Source organism: Rhinatrema bivittatum, chromosome 17 (assembly GCF_901001135.1).
Source record: "Rhinatrema bivittatum chromosome 17, aRhiBiv1.1, whole genome shotgun sequence".
Taxonomy (NCBI): Eukaryota; Metazoa; Chordata; class Amphibia; order Gymnophiona; family Rhinatrematidae; genus Rhinatrema; species Rhinatrema bivittatum.
This window is the reverse complement of record NC_042631.1, coordinates 1800694-1816633: the sequence shown is the minus strand read 5'-3', so window position 1 is coordinate 1816633 and position 15940 is coordinate 1800694. Positions and strand designations below refer to the sequence as shown.

General features: G+C 47.3%; 1 protein-coding gene across 3 annotated transcripts; it reads left to right on the top strand.

Annotated features, from left to right (window-relative positions):
• Positions 1-5183: 5183 nt before the first annotated feature.
• SLC35C1 (solute carrier family 35 member C1) lies at positions 5184-15345 on the top strand. Of its 3 annotated transcripts, none has more exons than XM_029582655.1 (3): positions 5184-5255; positions 7476-8014; positions 11854-15345. In XM_029582655.1, exons 2-3 carry the CDS (start codon positions 7510-7512, stop codon positions 12411-12413), a joined length of 1065 nt encoding a protein of 354 aa, XP_029438515.1. In that variant the 5' UTR covers positions 5184-5255; positions 7476-7509; the 3' UTR covers positions 12414-15345. The 3 variants fall into 3 exon arrangements, with proteins under 3 accessions (XP_029438515.1, XP_029438513.1, XP_029438514.1); XM_029582653.1 differs by lacking the exon at positions 5184-5255 and adding an exon at positions 6146-6274; XM_029582654.1 differs by lacking the exon at positions 5184-5255 and adding an exon at positions 6149-6245.
• The last annotated feature ends 595 nt before the right edge of the window (positions 15346-15940 follow it).

The window sequence follows — 15940 nt, the reverse complement described above, 5'->3', positions numbered from 1 at the left end:
GCAAAAAGTGCCCCTGCAAAACACCTGTACCACAGCCGCTGCCTCACCCTGCCTCCAGAGTCAAACATCGGAGGCCCCCGGTGAGGAGCGTCCCCTCCTGCAGGGACCAGGAGATCACCGCCAGCCTGTGCTGCAGCTCTGATGTCTGGCGGCTGAGAGCACCAGCTCAGCAATGTGGATGTGGGGTTTGTGAGCAGGGGAGAGGGCATGATCGTCCTTTCACTCTGGGTTGGGCGTGAAGTCTGAGGACTCCTGAGCTGAATTTGCATGAACCTGAGGGAGCAGAACCTACCTAGTGAGCTGGAAAGGTAAAGCCTGTCATTTCCTTTCTAAAATAATCCTCCTCATGTAACCATGAAGGATAAAGGGGAATGGGGAAGTGAAGAACCTCCGACTGATGTCTGAACCCCGATGTCCTTTTCATGATGTCTCCATCGTGGGAGGGCTTGGTCAGCAGGGTCGTGGTGCACAAATGAAATGCAGAGTTTTTCATCAGCCGCTTGATCACGAGTTGTCCTAGCCAGCAGCTTCCCTCTCATTGGGACAGAGTTGATGATGTAGAGACGAGGGGCTGTGTGTCAGGGCCAGCTCCCTCCTGCTGCTGTCTACCAATGTTTGTAAGGTGACCACCATGAGCAGCCTCCTGTCATGGGGCCTAGTTGGCAGAAATGGATATTATTTATTTATCTGCCTTCCCAAACTTAGAAATTTCACCCAAAAATGCATGTGCCATATATCAAATTGTTACCAAAACAAAATAATACCTGTAAGCATGAAGGAAGGTAGAATTGGGAGGGAAGCAGCTGAGGTGCAAAAGAATATTTGTAAATGGAATGAAATCTAGAAGGATAAAAAGAAGTAACTGCCGATGGGTTGTGATATTTGACTTATGCCATGGCTTGTAAATGAAATCCACAGCCCAAATAAAAGGAAAAGAACATGAGAGAGAGGCAGGTGCCCTTCATGAAAGTCCCCGTAATGATCAGGAAAAGAATAAGGTGGGAGGAGGAATTAGCAGATCTAAAGGCGTAGCAACAGTTACAGAAAGAAACCGAAGAACGAGGAGGTGAACCTGATGATGAAGCCGTTCCAGCACGTAACGAAAGTGCCCCCTGTGCAAATCCTCTGTGATAAGTGGACAAGCATGCATGCTCCTGGCTGCACTCAGTCTTAAACAAACCTGCCACTGGGAGTTGTAAAGCACAGACTAAGGTCTGATAAATATATCATATCGCAGGTTACAAGCCCTAGCCAACTATACATCTGGACAGAAAAGAGACCATGGTTTGGTATCTAAGGGACATGGGAAATCAAACTTTGATTAATTAAATATTAGCAACTGGGGACCTGTCTGACATTGATCAGAGAATGACAAGACATTATTGCTCCTTCGACCCACTAATCTCTGGGTTAAAGGATAGGAACAATGAGATTTCCCACTGGAGAGGGGTGAATAGTGGCTCCCTCAGGGATTTGTACTGGGAACGGTGTTGTTTACCTTCATTCATTAACGATCTGGAAAAAGGAGCAATGGATGATCAAATCTGCAGAAGATACAAAAGTATTCAAAGTAGTTAAAATATGAGCAATGAGGAACTGGGCATCTCAATGGCAGATAAAGGAGAGTAAGTGGAAAGGGAGAATGAATCCTAGCTACAGATGCACAATGCTGGGTTCCACGTTAGGAGTTACTGCTCAGGAAAAGGACCTTCCAATGACCGTACACAATCCTCAACTCAGTCACAATCCTCAGCTCAGTCACAATCCTCAACTCAGTCACAATCCTCAGCTCAGTCACAATCCTCAACTCAGTCACAATCCTCAGCTCAGTCACAATCTTCAGCTCAGTCACAATCCTCAACTCAGTCACAATCCTCAGCTCAGTCACAATCTTCAGCTCAGTCACAATCTTCAGCTCAGTCACAATCCTCAGCTCAGTCACAATCCTCAACTCAGTCACAATCCTCAGCTCAGTCACAATCCTCAACTCAGTCACAATCCTCAGCTCAGTCACAATCCTCAGCTCAGTCACAATCCTCAACTCAGTCAAAAAAAAGCAAACAGAACATTAGGAATTAGTGTGAAAGAGACAGAAACTACGATGCCTCTTTGGGGTATGTAAGGGTTTATTTTATGCTTTTGTTTTCTAAATTTGTGTTTTGTGTTTAGACAAAAGAAAAGCAGTGGCAGGCAGTCCTGGGAGCCCACTCCCATCATTCTCAGAAATAAAGCCAAGTCCCACTGCGCCTGATCCCCATCCCTCCCTCACCTTTCCTGCAATGGTAAAGCTCCTTCATGGGGCCGAGGAAATCTGAGGTTGTAGGGGCCAGAGACCGGCGCCAGCTGGCGTCATTGTGAACCGGACGTCTAGGGATTGCTCCTGCACCATAAAGACGTCAGCCTGGGGATGGGGGAAAGGCCCAGTGGGGACTTTTTACAATCACAGTTTTTGCAACAGAAAGGGGGAGATCCCGGGGCTGGTGGCTATTGCCTTTTTTATTTAAACAAACACAATTTTGTTACGCTCTCTGTTGTTTCGTTTTAATAATGAAATGGAAATTTTGTTTCAAGGAAAGCAAATCTCTATTGCCTCTCTATAAATCCACCTCTTGAGTATTGCGTGCACTTCTGATCTCCTCATCTCAAAAACGATAAAGCAGAACTAGAAAAGGTACAGAGAAGGGCAGGCAAGATGATAATTTAAGGCTTAGAGCTCTTCAACCTGGAGAATGAAGATTTATAAAATGTTTTTCCTTTCAAATAGTCCTCAGTCTAGGGGACACTCCATGATATAAAATAAACTAAAAAGTATCTTTGACTGAAGACACAATTAAGCTGTGGAATTTGTTGCCAGGGAATGTGCTAAGGACTAGCAACGCCCTTGAGTTTTAAATAGGTTTGGACAAGTTTCTGAAGGAAGGGGCTGGATCTCCGGCCTCCTTGCGATCGACCTGGGTGCTGGACTCGCTGATTCGAAGCAGCGTCTGTTCTTATGTCGCTGTGTCTGTGCCCGATTATCCATCAATGCAGGGGCCAGAGAGGGAAATGAAGCCGCGCAGCTGGTGGTGGTTTCTGGGCCTTTCTGTACATCGAGGAAACCAATGCGGCCCTAGGAGTCATTCTGAAACACATCTCCCTCCCTCCCTCCCTCCCTCCTGCAGATAAGGTATCCTCGCCAGCTTGGCCGCCTCATATTTAACGCCTTGGAGTCTGCAACCTGCGTCGTTGCACAGGACGCCAAGTACTAGGGGACACCAGCGTCCCCTCCCGATGCGGCTTCTGCACCTTTTCTGATAGGCCCTCTGCGGAGAAGCATTGCTGCCGACTTTCACCTCCCACCTGCCAGGAGAAAAAGAGTTGGTGCCATTTGGCACCCACTGGGCCCTTCCTGCCACTCCCATGAACAGCAGAGCTGCTAAACAGTTTCCTGCCGCCGGTGCCTCTGTCTCCCCTGCAGGACGGAGAGAGAGGTGTCGGCAGCAGGAAGCAGCATTTAGAGGTCAGCGGGGGCAGGCATGGAAGGTGAGAATGAGGAGGGCTGCATGGATGCCAGCGGGAAGGATGGAAGGTAAGTCTGCAGGTGCTGGCATGAGTGAAGTTGCTATTTTTCATGCATGGGGAACACCAATTTCAGTTTTCAGCACAAGTTAGCGTAGAAGTGGCCCTGAGCCATTCCATCCCCTCTCCCAATACAATTGTTTTCCACTGGCATTTGCTGTTGATCTGGTACCGCACATCTGCCCACTGCCCAGTAGCAGGTGTCTCAGCCTCTGGGGGTGCTTCATTTCCCCTCCAGGAAGTGGCTGTCACCTTCTCAATGCCATTATTTTAAGAGCAGAATCTCAAATACTTCCACACAGTTCTCTATCCTTCCCCAACAGATAAGTGTATTGGTTAGTGGGGGAAATGGGAATGACTTCATCCAGATGAAGCAAGAGAGGGGGGATCTATCTCCAAGATACTCCACTTTTCAGAAGTCATAAAAAACAATTGCCTCTGTGCAAAAACAGGCTAAATCTACTAAAAGTCAATTGAAGAGACAGTATAAATGTAAAATCACCATTTATTCCATTGTCAATAACAAAGGACTAGGGGGCACTCCATGAAGTTAGCAAGTAGCACATTTAAGACTAATCGGAGAAAAGTCTTTTTCACTCAATGCACAATTAAGCTCTGGAATTTGTTGCCAGAAGAGATGGTTAGTGCAGTTAGTGTAGCTGGGTTCAAAAAAGGTTTGGATAAGTTCTTGGAGGAGAAGTCCATTAATTGCTATTAATCAAGTTTACTTAGGGAATAGCCACTGCTATTAATTGCATCAGTAGCATGGGATCTACTTAGTGTTTGGGCAATTGCCAGGGTCTTGTGGCCTGGTTTGGCCTCTGTTGGAAACAGGATGCTGGGCTTGATGGACCCCTGGTCTGACCCAGCATGGCAATTTCTTATGTTCTTATGTCTTAAGTATTGCTTTTAAAAGAACGTTCATGCAGCTTGCAGAGAGCCTGGTATTTCCATGACAAGTCTCCATCAGGAAGACCACAGTCAGACCAAATTCCTTTCTAATCAGCGCTCGTGCAGCCTGCTGGTTACACATGGCTGGCTTCCTGCTTTTGTTAGCCAGCGTGCCTGGGCTCCCCATGTGGGACATCTCCTAGCCTCCCTTCTGGAAGGGTTTAACCCCAGGAACAAACTGCATCAGACTCCCTGCTACCATGCAATGACATTCCTTTTCTGAAATACCTTGCTTCTGCCTACCAGGATGTTGTATTGCACTAATCTGAGGCTAGACAGGGGTTGGAGGCTTTCTTCTGTTATTCTATTCCTATGTGAAACTTTATGAAAATAGAACCAACACTATATAACCTGACACACCTATGAAAGCTCAGTTGCCATGGTAGATATTTTGGCACCTGTGGCTCGGGTCAGTTCTCAACATTTATGCCTAGAATGAGTTAAATTAGTTTTCAACTACTTCTTAAGTCTGTATACCTATCATGGCAAGTAATCTCCTAACAGGAACATCCCACTCTGTGCTCCTGTCTCTGAGCCCGGATTGGCCCCAGGAGATGGCAGCGCTCTCCTGGCTGCTGGAAGCGAGTTGCTGGAGGTGTTTTGCAATGCGGCGGCTGGCTTTCAGGAACTTGCTGTTCAAGCCCCCCCCCCCCCTCCCATCGTCAGCTTAGAGCATGCTTATTGCTTATATAGTGTTCCAGGAAGTGATCATTCACCAGAAGCCGCACCTGCAAGCAAAGGAACAGGTAAGACAGGATGTGAACTTGAGCCTAATATTTTTCTACTGATTTCTGTAATTCTCTCTGGGAAGATGGACAGAGTGGGAGATTAGTAAGTACCTGCTGTATGGAGGGGTGGAACTTTCTTTTCCTAGGATTTTAGCAGAGGATGATGGATTGGACAAGGATTTTCCATCATTTAAACCAGGCTAGGGACCTTTTGTCCTAGTGCTACAAACAGGTCTGGTTTTCAAGATATCCACAATGTATATGCGGAAGGTATATTTGAATGCATTCCCTCCATTGTATGCAAATATATATTCATAGTAATATCTTGAAAACCAGACCTGTTTGTGGCTCTCTAGGACTGAGACCCCACACCCCCATTCAGTGCTGCTCACCTAAGGAACATGAGATACTAAGGAAATTCAGCTGCGGTCCTACAGCATCGCCTCTTGAGTCTGATTTTCTGAAGAGCTACAATAAATGGTCATCGATATTTTCATGTACTATCGCCGGCCTCCCCAGTTAATTTGCATGTTAGGGAGGCCCCCAAAGGGCTGATCTTGGATGCCCCTGTCGGGCAGTAACTGGCACCCCCACCCCCGATAGCTGAAAGCATGATCGGAACAGGGATCCTCTCCGTACCCCGACCCGCTTCCGTCCCTTTACTGCCAAATCCAACACACAAAATGATTGGATGGAAAGCTCAGGGAAAAGTGTGCACGGCCAGCTTGCAGTGCAATGGAAAAATGGCTTGCAAACCACTAAACTCCGTCCCACCCACCGCGCGCTCAGGGGGCGGGCACGAAGAACCGTGCGGGCTTTGCTGATTGGCTGAGGTCAAGCAGGAGGCGGGCCGTATCCTTCCTTCCAAGACCTCCGGCTTTTCCGCAGTTCGGGCACTGATTGCGCGCGCATGCGAGAACTCTACGCCTTCCCTCCTCGCGCAGCGCAGTTACGTCACGGCGAGGGCGGAGCCGGAAGCGGAGGAGGATGTGGAGCACTTATGGCGCGGTAGGAGCGGCATCCGGATGTCCCATGGGGTAAAACCGGGGTCTTGGCGGGAGGGCAGGAGAGGAGCTGGGGCTGCTTTGCTTCCGTTCCCTGCATTAGAACTGGTCTGGCGTTCCCGGCTGAGGAGGGGGGAGGGGAGAGCTTGGCTTTCCTGGCAGAGGATGGGGGGGGGGGAGAGCTTGGCTTTCCTGGCAGAGGATGGGGGGGGAGAGCTTGGCTTTCTTGGCTGATGGGGGAGGGCCTGGTCTGGCTTTCCTGGCTGAGGATGGGGGAGGGCCTGGTCTGGCTTTCCTGGCTGAGGATGGGGGAGGGCCTGGTCTGGCTTTCCTGGCTGAGGATGGGGAGGGGCTGGTCTGGCTTTCCTGGCTGAGGATGGGGAGGGGCTGGTCTGGCTTTCCTGGCTGAGGATGGGGGAGGGGAGAGCTTGGCTTTCCTGGCTGAGGATGGGGAGGGGCTGGTCTGGCTTTCCTGGCTGAGGATGGGGAGGGGCTGGTCTGGCTTTCCTGGCTGAGGATGGGGAGGGGCTGGTCTGGCTTTCCTGGCTGAGGATGGGGGAGGGGAGAGCTTGGCTTTCCTGGCTGAGGATGGGGAGGGGCTGGTCTGGCTTTCCTGGCTGAGGATGGGGGAGGGCCTGGTCTGGCTTTCCTGGCTGAGGATGGGGGAGGGGCTGGTCTGGCTTTCCTGGCTGAGGATGGGGAGGGGCTGGTCTGGCTTTCCTGGCTGAGGATGGGGGAGGGGAGAGCTTGGCTTTCCTGGCTGAGGATGGGGAGGGGCTGGTCTGGCTTTCCTAGCTGAGGATGGGGGAGGGGAGAGCTTGGAGTTCCTGGCTGAGGATGGGGGAAGGGAGAGCTTGGCTTTCCTGGCTGAGGATGGGAGAGGGGCTGGTCTGGTGTTCCTGGCTGAGGATGTGGGAAGGGAGAGCTTGGCTTTCCTGGCTGAGGATGGGAGAGGGGCTGGTCTGGCGTTCCTGGCTGAGGATGGGGGAAGGGAGAGCTTGGCTTTCCTGGCTGAGGATGGGGGAGGGGCGGGGCTGGTCTGGCTTTCCTGACTGAGGATGGGGAGAGTCTGGCTTTCAGTGGGGCAGGCTTTCATTTTTGGAAAGTATAAAGTGGATAACTTGACAGATGTTTGTTTTTGCTCTGCGCTTTCGGTTTTCTTTAAAGATGAGGTGACCGTTTCACTCTAGGACTTGGGGTTTGTAACATCTTTCTCTTTCCTTGCAATCAACAGAACTCTAAAACTGAAGCGTTCACGAATTCTTCGGATGGCACTGATGGGTTCCAGCGCCACTCTAGATGGGCAGGGAGAAGAGAAGAGTGTTCAGGAGTCTTTTTTAATCAAAGCTTTCAAGATTGCCTTGGTGGTATTTCTCTACTGGTTCATCTCCATCACCATGGTCTTCCTGAACCACTACCTGCTGGACAGCCCATCACTGAAGCTGGATGCCCCCATCTTTGTCACCTGCTTCCAGTGTGTGGTCACTGTGCTGCTCTGTAAGGGCATCACGCTGCTGTCCCACATCTTCTCAGCAGGCCCCCTGGACTTCCCCTCGCTCCGCTTTGACCTCAAGGTGCTGCGCAGTATCCTGCCCCTTTCTGTAGTCTTCATTGGGATGATCACCTTTAACAACTTGTGTCTCAAGTTCATTGGTGTAGCCTTCTATACTGTGGGACGCTGCCTCAGCACAGTGTTCAATGTTATCATATCTTACCTGCTGCTGAAGCAGACCACCTCCATGTATGCTTTGCTCTCCTGTGGGATCATTTTGGGTAAGTGCAGTGATGGGAAAGGCATTGTTACCTGAGGCTCAGGTTGGCACGTTACAGCCCTCAGTCTTATCCTGAGGGTCTTGTGTCGTCACACACAGTAAAGACCCTTCATCTTACTCCTAGCTTCAAGAGCAGCTGGAGGACACGTTCTAGTTGCAGAATTGCTTTCTGAAAAGACAGGGTAACTGCCATCTGCATCCTTTTATCAAATTTTCTAAATTTACTCAACTTTATTTGACTCTGTAGCCAGACTTACAGTTGATTTACTATTTCCTTTAAAATTTGTGAGGGTTTGTTTTGTACTTTGTGTTCAAAACACTAGTTCCTATTATATACATTTTCTCCCCACTCCCTAATTAGGCAATAATCTATAAATGTAGATTTGAGATAAGGTGGGTGGGAAAAACAAACAAGAAAACAGCTCTACCACCTCTTAAATGGTAAATAATACTTTAAAGCCTATCACTCTGTCCTCCCTAAGCAAATTAGTTCAGGCAATTAGGACCCAGTGTAAAGGCCTTGTGTAAGCAGCCTCAAGTGAGATTGATCTTTATAAAACAGAAACATAAGTAATGTTGCAAACTCTTCCACTTTCCCTGCTATGGCAGCCCTTTTCACATTGCCCAGAGATGCTGAGTTATGGCTGAAATCCTTTTTAGGAGATGTCACTTTTAATATGGTTCTAGGTCGCATTTGCTTACTCTGCATTCTTACAGAGAGCATCATGTGTGCTAAATTTCAACATACATTTTCTTAACTTTTTTTTTTGCAAAATGTTAACTCCTGCTGCAGTAAGAAAATGCTATGTTAAAACACTAGAAGTTTAAATTAAAAAAAAAAAAACGAGCATGCACACAAAAATGTGCTTAGCAAGCAAATAGCATGGTTTATGTGCATAAAAGTTGTACTTGTAAAAACTGTGTACACACAAGACAAGTCCAAGCCCCTTGAACTCCCAGTCCAGAACCACACTGGGGCACAGCATCCTAGGCTAACGCTAGCCCTAGCATTGCAAGTTAACTTTATTCCACCTCTGGCCAGTAGTTACATTTTTCCAGCAATAAAAGGACCTTGCTTTAAGGTCCTGTTACTAAAATGGGATTTGCATGGAGGTGAGCTAATGTTGATGCATTTTTTTTAAACTCCTTTTTCAATTGGGGGTAAAAGCAAACCTCATTACAGTCTGGGATCAAACAACCCAAAATTAATTGAAACAGATGTTTCCATGCATATATTAATTCACTCTACAAATGAGGTGATCAAATTTGCAGATGACACAAAATTATTCAAAGTGGTTAACATAGAAATGACTGCAGAAAAGGACCAAATGCTCCTTCCCATCTGCCCAGTAAGCTTATGCCAGTATCTGCTGTGCTGTGTAGGTTTCCCCCATGCTTATCAGTTTCCCACACCATAGAAGTCAGGACCCTCGTTGATTGCTGTTGAGTCCAATTCCCTGTTATGCCCTGCTGTTGAAGCAGAGAGCAATGATTGAGTTGCATCAGCAGTATCAAGGATTATTGGTTAAGGGCAATAACCGTCGCACCATCAAGTTACTCCACGCACTCTCTCCTTCATTTCCATCTTCTAGCCTTTAGGGTTCCAAGTACTTGTCCCATGCCCTTTCACCGTTGTTGGTTTTCACCACCTCCTGCAGAGGGCATGCCAGGCATCCTCTCCGTTAAGAACTATTTCCTGACGTTGGTTCTGAGTCGTCCTCCCTGGAGTTTCATTTCGTGACCCCTAGTTCTACTGATTTCTTTCCAGTGGAAAAGGTTTGATGTTTGTACATCATTAAAACCTTCCTGGTATCTGAAGGTCTGTATCCTATCACCCCAGCGTCTCCTCTCCTCTCGAGTGTACATATTCAGATGCTTCAGTTTCTCCTCATACATTTACTGATACTGATCCCACACCATTTTGGTTGCACTTCTCTGGACCGTCTCCATCCTGTGTCTGTCCCTTTTGAGATACGGACTCCAGAACTGAACACAATACTCCAGGTGAGGCCTCACCAAAGACCTGCACAAGGGGATTATCACCTCCTTTTTCTTACTCGATATTCCCCTCTCTATGCAGCCCAGCATTCTTCTGGCTTTAGCTGTTGCCTTGTCACATTGCTTCACCATCTTCAGATCACCAGACACTAACACCCCTAGGTCCCTCTCTGGGTCCGTGCACAACAGCCTTTTAGTCCCCATCACACACAGCTCTTTTGGATTTCTGCACCCCAGACGCAAGACTCTGCCCTTCTTGGCATTGAATCCCAACTGCCAAATCTTCAACCACTCTTCAAGAGGATTGTGAGAAATTGCAAGAGGACATTGTAAAAGTGGGAGACTGGGCATGCAAATGGCAAATTAAATTTAATATGGATAAGTGCAAAGTGATGCACTTAGGGAAGAGAAACCCAAATTATAGCTACACAGAGCAAGGTTCCACATTAGGAGTCATCACTCAGGAAAAGGATCGAGGCGCCATCTAGGCATCCTTGTTCAAAATAAGTTGAAATCTTCTGCTCAGTGTGCAGCAGCAGCCAAGAAAGCAAATAGAATGCTGGGGATTATTAGGAAAGGACTGGAGAATAAAACAGAGAATATCATAATGTCTCTGTATCCCTCCATGGTGCAACCTCATCTTGAGTACTGTGTGCACTTCTGGTCACCACATCTCAAAAAAGATATAGCAGAATTAGAAAAGGTACAGAGAAGGGCGACCAAAATGATAAAGAGGATGGAACGATTCCCCTTTGAGAAAAGGCTAAAGAGGTTAGGACTCTTCAGCTTGGAGAAGAGACGGCTGAGGGGAGATATGATAGAGGTCTATAAAATAATGAGTGGAATGGAACGAGTAAACGTTTATCAGTTGTTGACTCTTTCAAAAAGTACAAAGACCAGCGGACACACAATAAAGTTACTGGATAATATATTTAAAACTAATAACAGAAAATAATTAATCTCTGGAATTTGTTGCCAGAGGATGTGCTGAAAGCTATTAGTGTAGCTGCGTTTAAAAAAGGTTTAGACAAGTTCCTGGAGGAAAAGTCCATTAACAATTATTAACGTAGAGCTGCAGAAATCCTCTGCTTATTCTTGGGATAAGCAGCTTCGAATCTCTCTACCCCATGGGATCCTGCCAGGTACCCGTGACCTGGTTTGGCCACTGCTGGAAACAGGATCCTGGGCTTGCTGGACCCTGGGTCTGACCCAGTATGGCATGTCCTTTGTTCTAACTGTATTTTATAAGGAAACATCTCCTCAGTCCATTTCCGAGTTTGCCATTAGATCCTGCATCTCTCAATCCCTAATCTGTTCCGTCTCTAACAGGGAAGTAGAAAGAAATTTTCAAGCAAAGCAAATCCAGGAGACATAGGTGACTGTAATGTTTAATTCCGTCTTGGGTTCAGTCTGACTTTTGCACCATATTTTTGTAGGGAAAATGTGAAAAAAATGAGAAATGCAGCATAAAAATCACAGCAGGAAAAGAGCAAACCTGAGCTGCCATAAGGTCTGTAAGAGGGTTTCAGCTGCAGGGAGAGCGAGATAAAGAGTGGGTGGAGGCAGGGCCTGGAGGAAGGGTTGACCTCACTGGGGCGCAGCTGCTGTTTTCTTCCCTGCCTGGAGACCGACGTGTCTGTGATGCCAGCTCGTTGATTAGGACCCTCCCGAGAGAAGAACGCTTTTTGCACTTTCTATGCTCTGGCAATAGGAAGTGAATAGAGCAGGAGCTGTGCCATCAGTAAATTGGGCAGAGGGTTATGAGCAGCTGGGTGGGCCCGGTGACTTAAAGTCTGCACTTAACTTTTAAGAGCGTGTCTGAAATCTTTCTCTGCCCTGCAGGTGGTTTCTGGCTGGGGATAGACCAGGAAGGTGAAGAGGGCACACTTTCTTGGCTCGGCATCTTCTTTGGTGTGCTGGCAAGCCTCTGTGTGTCTCTCAATGCCATCTACACCAAGAAGGTTTTGCCAGTGGTGGATGGCAGCATCTGGCGGCTGACGTACTACAATAACCTGAATGCCTGCATTCTCTTCCTGCCCCTGATGCTGCTGCTAGGAGAGCTGAAAACAGTCTATTACTTTGACAAATTGGGAAGCCTGAACTTCTGGAGCGTGATGATCCTGGGGGGCATCTTTGGGTTTGCTATTGGGTATGTAACTGGACTTCAAATCAAGTTCACCAGCCCTCTGACCCACAACATCTCTGGAACCGCTAAGGCCTGTGTCCAGACTGTGCTGGCTGTTATCTACTATGAGGAGGTGAAGAGCTTACTGTGGTGGACCAGCAACCTGATGGTCCTGGCTGGCTCATTCTCCTACACCTGGGTGAAGGGGCTGGAGATGAAAAAAGTGCAGGATGAGCGTGGCCCAACCGAGAATGAGAAAAGTGAGCCTGGAGTTTAAACTCTTACGCCTGGGCAGTGCTTCTGCAGGCGAGAGCTAAACATTTTTACACCAAATGCTTTCTGTCTCGTTATTAATGAGAACAACTCTTCAGCACCTCAATCTTCCTGTTACAGATGTTGACGTGCAAGAAAAAATCAAAAGTAGTTTTCTGTTGGGTGTTTGCCGGGGGCGAGAGTACGTTCTGCTTCTCTCTGCCATATTGAAAACTCATTTTGGGGAGTGGTGAGGCGGCCTCTTGCCCTTCTTATGGGGCCTGACACCAGCTTCTTGTCCTTTCCCACTCAGGCCCCTGCAATGTTTCTCATCCTTGCGTGAAGGTTTCCCTAAGGAGCCAGTGGACAGGGGGTAAGGCCGGGCACATTCCTCTCTGTACAGAGCTTGTGGCTGCTCCTCCTTTCCTGGTATCTGAGGGAACATTACTGCAGTTTGTAGGGTCGGGCTGGTCCAGTCCTGCTTTCACCACATTACAACAAACAACTTGCAGCCCTGTTTTTCTTAGGAGAAATGGGAATGATGTCTCTGGAGCAACCTGCTGGTCCTAACACTGACCCCTGGCTTTATGAATGCAAGAAGTGTTGTGGTGCAGGATGCTGGGCTGCTGTCAGGGCTTAGTGCTATGCACTGCCATGTGAAGGGAGCTGGGTTGGAATCTGGCTCCTTGGGGCTGCTACTGAGGCAGTAGGGAGGGAGTCACGGTGCTGGCTGGATTTAGGGCTCTGGTCTAGAAGGATCTCTGTTGTGTGGTTCTTGACTGAAGGCTGCCACATTGGCTGAGGATATAAAATCCCCGGCGGCTCTGAATGCTCTAGCGAGATGGATGGGATTGCATTGGGAAGCTTAAAGGAACAGCATGATGCTGCTGGACTGCGAGTCTGCTGCTGCATTACTGCTTGTGTGTGTGATGAAAATCCATATAAAATATACACGTCTTACATTTATATTTCAATGAAGTCTACCCCTGTACAAGCAGGTGTGGGCCAGTTTAGCAGGGGCACAACACCGAGAGAATATGGGATGAGATTGCTGGACAAGAGGAGTGCAGAAGCCTGCTCCGCCTCTGAAGGGACACTCAGCTTCCTGGGGAGGGTATCTCTTTAATTTGTACTGCTCTGATTCACTGTGCTCTTTCCTGTCTAGCTGTACCTGTGTGCCTCAGTTGGCTCTACGTGTGCCGTTGGGATTTCCAAAGTTCATTTTTTATGGAAAAAAATCACCTGGGCTGCAGGACCTAGTGAATGCCCTGAGGCCTTTCTGAGGAATTAATATCCCACCAGTGGCACATCCTGTTCCAACCTGAAGCCTACAAAAAAATGGCCTCATGGATATTGCCCAGTAGTACTCTGTGCTTGATTGGGCTCTGGCTGTCTCCATCCAAGCCCAATGTTAAGTTATCAAGATCTGATTTTACAGGGACAGAGGAAAGTACAGTTTCTTTGAATCCAGGGGCTGGTTTTGCAGTTGTGCACAGTGGAAGCACTGCACAACTTCAATCAATATAAAATGCTGTAAGTAATATGTGTTTTACCAGGTTATTGCACCATGTCTGACATGCTGTGTGTGTTGAGAGCCTTATAAAGGAACTCAAAACATCCCAGCCATGGTCTTTGCAGCTCTGTGAAGATTTATGAGATAAATATACACTCCTGTATTTAAAAAGTACTTGGCAACTCCATTTAAAAAATACATTTCTACAGAATTTTGAGTAAATACAGTTTTATTCTAGTAAAAGTGATTCAGGTTTGTTTAGCAAAAAAAAATCCAATCTATTACTGATTGTAAATGGTTTGGACTACAACCAGGTATTTGAAATAATTTATTTTTTTGCCTGTAAATACTTTTGCTTTTTTTTCTGCAGCTTTGCAAACTGTATTTTGCAAGCAAACATGCCTTCCCGTCTCCAGAATTATCTCCCCTAGAGAATGCATACAGCGGACCTTGCAGAATCTGCAGATGAGGATAAGGAAGCCATGCGGTTAGCCCTATGCAGTAGGAAACTGAAGCCTTCCTTGTTAGGGATAGGAATGAACTAAAGTGGCGGGCAGTTGACACAAGCCATGTGTGTGGCAGGCAGGGTGGCACTAGCATTGCTACCCGAGTCTGTGGGCCTTCCAGTCCTGGGTTTACTCTCTTGCCTGCAGACGGGTGTTTGGACCACTTATTGAGGGATGGTGGCTAAGATGAATTATGAATAGTGTAGGAGACAAAACATGTTTAGAGCTTGTGCAAGATCAGACCAGGAGTCAGTGGCAGAAGGAGGCCCTTGAACTCCCAGCCCTGAACTTCTCTTGACTCTGAGAGCAGACCATTCTTCCTCCTCCCTGTGTATTGAAGCAAGCGAGGGGCTTATTCTCTGCTACAGGCACAGCCATAGATAGCATGGAAAGGAAAATATTGCATTCTGAAGGCACTCCTGAACTTCCAACACTGAACTGCATTAAGCTTTTGTAGGGAAAGAAAATAAATGAATTGGATGGGTTGTCCCTCAGCAACAGAAGAATTACAATTCAAAGCTTCACGTTGAAGGTGGAGGGGTTGGTCCCTGTGAAGATTCTGAAAGAAATCCGCAAACAAGCTGTAGATGATGCTCATGTATTGGGCAGAATCTGCCAGCCTTGGATTTTATCCTCTTCCACACCGGCACTTCTGACTCCACTTTGCTTAGCCACATTGGAAGGAGAGGTTCCCACGTGCAGTTGGAGATAACCAGCTGAGCTGGTCTTAGCATTATTTGTAAAACTAGCTTTCCATACCCACTGCCTTCAGCAGGAGTTTAATTGTTACTTGCTGGGGGGTTTTTCTGTAATTATGAACAGAATCTTCATTTATTTATTTAGCAAAGAATGTTTTGTTTCTGCTAACTTGTGTGGATGGTTTGTATTTCGGGAAAAAAATCATCTTTTTCATATAATAAAAAGCAACTTGGGAGGTGTTCAGCCTTTACTGAGATATCTTATAATGCATAATATATGAAGGGATCACAGCTCTCCTCCTGATCCAACATCCCTCATCACTTTTAAGGCCTTGCTCAACAAAAAATGTTTTATGAGGGGTGAATAACTTAATTCCAGCCTGGCAAGGGGAGATTCCCAAAGCACAGAGAGCCAATGGCATTCCTACCATTCAGCCCCCCCCCCCCCCGGGGACGAGGAAGGAGATATTTCATGAAAAGGAAGGGGATATCTGTTTTATGCTAAAGGAACAGTTAGGTATTGCAAACTAACTCAATATTGTGATAAGCCAGAGCTGGCTTTCTTATTTGTATCTAAAAGCAGTCTGTGTTGAAATGAGAGCTGGAAAAAACCAGCCCTCGTGATGTGGTGGCGTTAGGTTGGTAACACTGACAAATATTTCATGGGACTGCCACATTAGCCACAGGACTGGAAGCAGCAGGCAGGCGGTGTTCCTATGCTCACAGCCTCGGTGCTGTGTATCCGTGTGATGTGACAGGAGCCAGAAAAGACTTTTCACAGTACTAGGTGTTGGGATCCCAGGAAAAAGAATTACTTCTGGCCAGTTGCACTTGC

Excerpts from the sequence above, each read along its gene's own strand:
- SLC35C1 (XM_029582653.1), top strand. The coding sequence starts at position 6,225 with ATGTGGAGCACTTATGGCGCGGTAGGAGCGGCATCCGGATGTCCCATG. Across the intron at positions 6,275-7,475 it reads GCATCCGGATGTCCCATGGG|AACTCTAAAACTGAAGCGTT; the intron begins GTAAAACCGGGG and ends TGCAATCAACAG. Across the intron at positions 8,015-11,853 it reads CTCCTGTGGGATCATTTTGG|GTGGTTTCTGGCTGGGGATA; the intron begins GTAAGTGCAGTG and ends TCTGCCCTGCAG.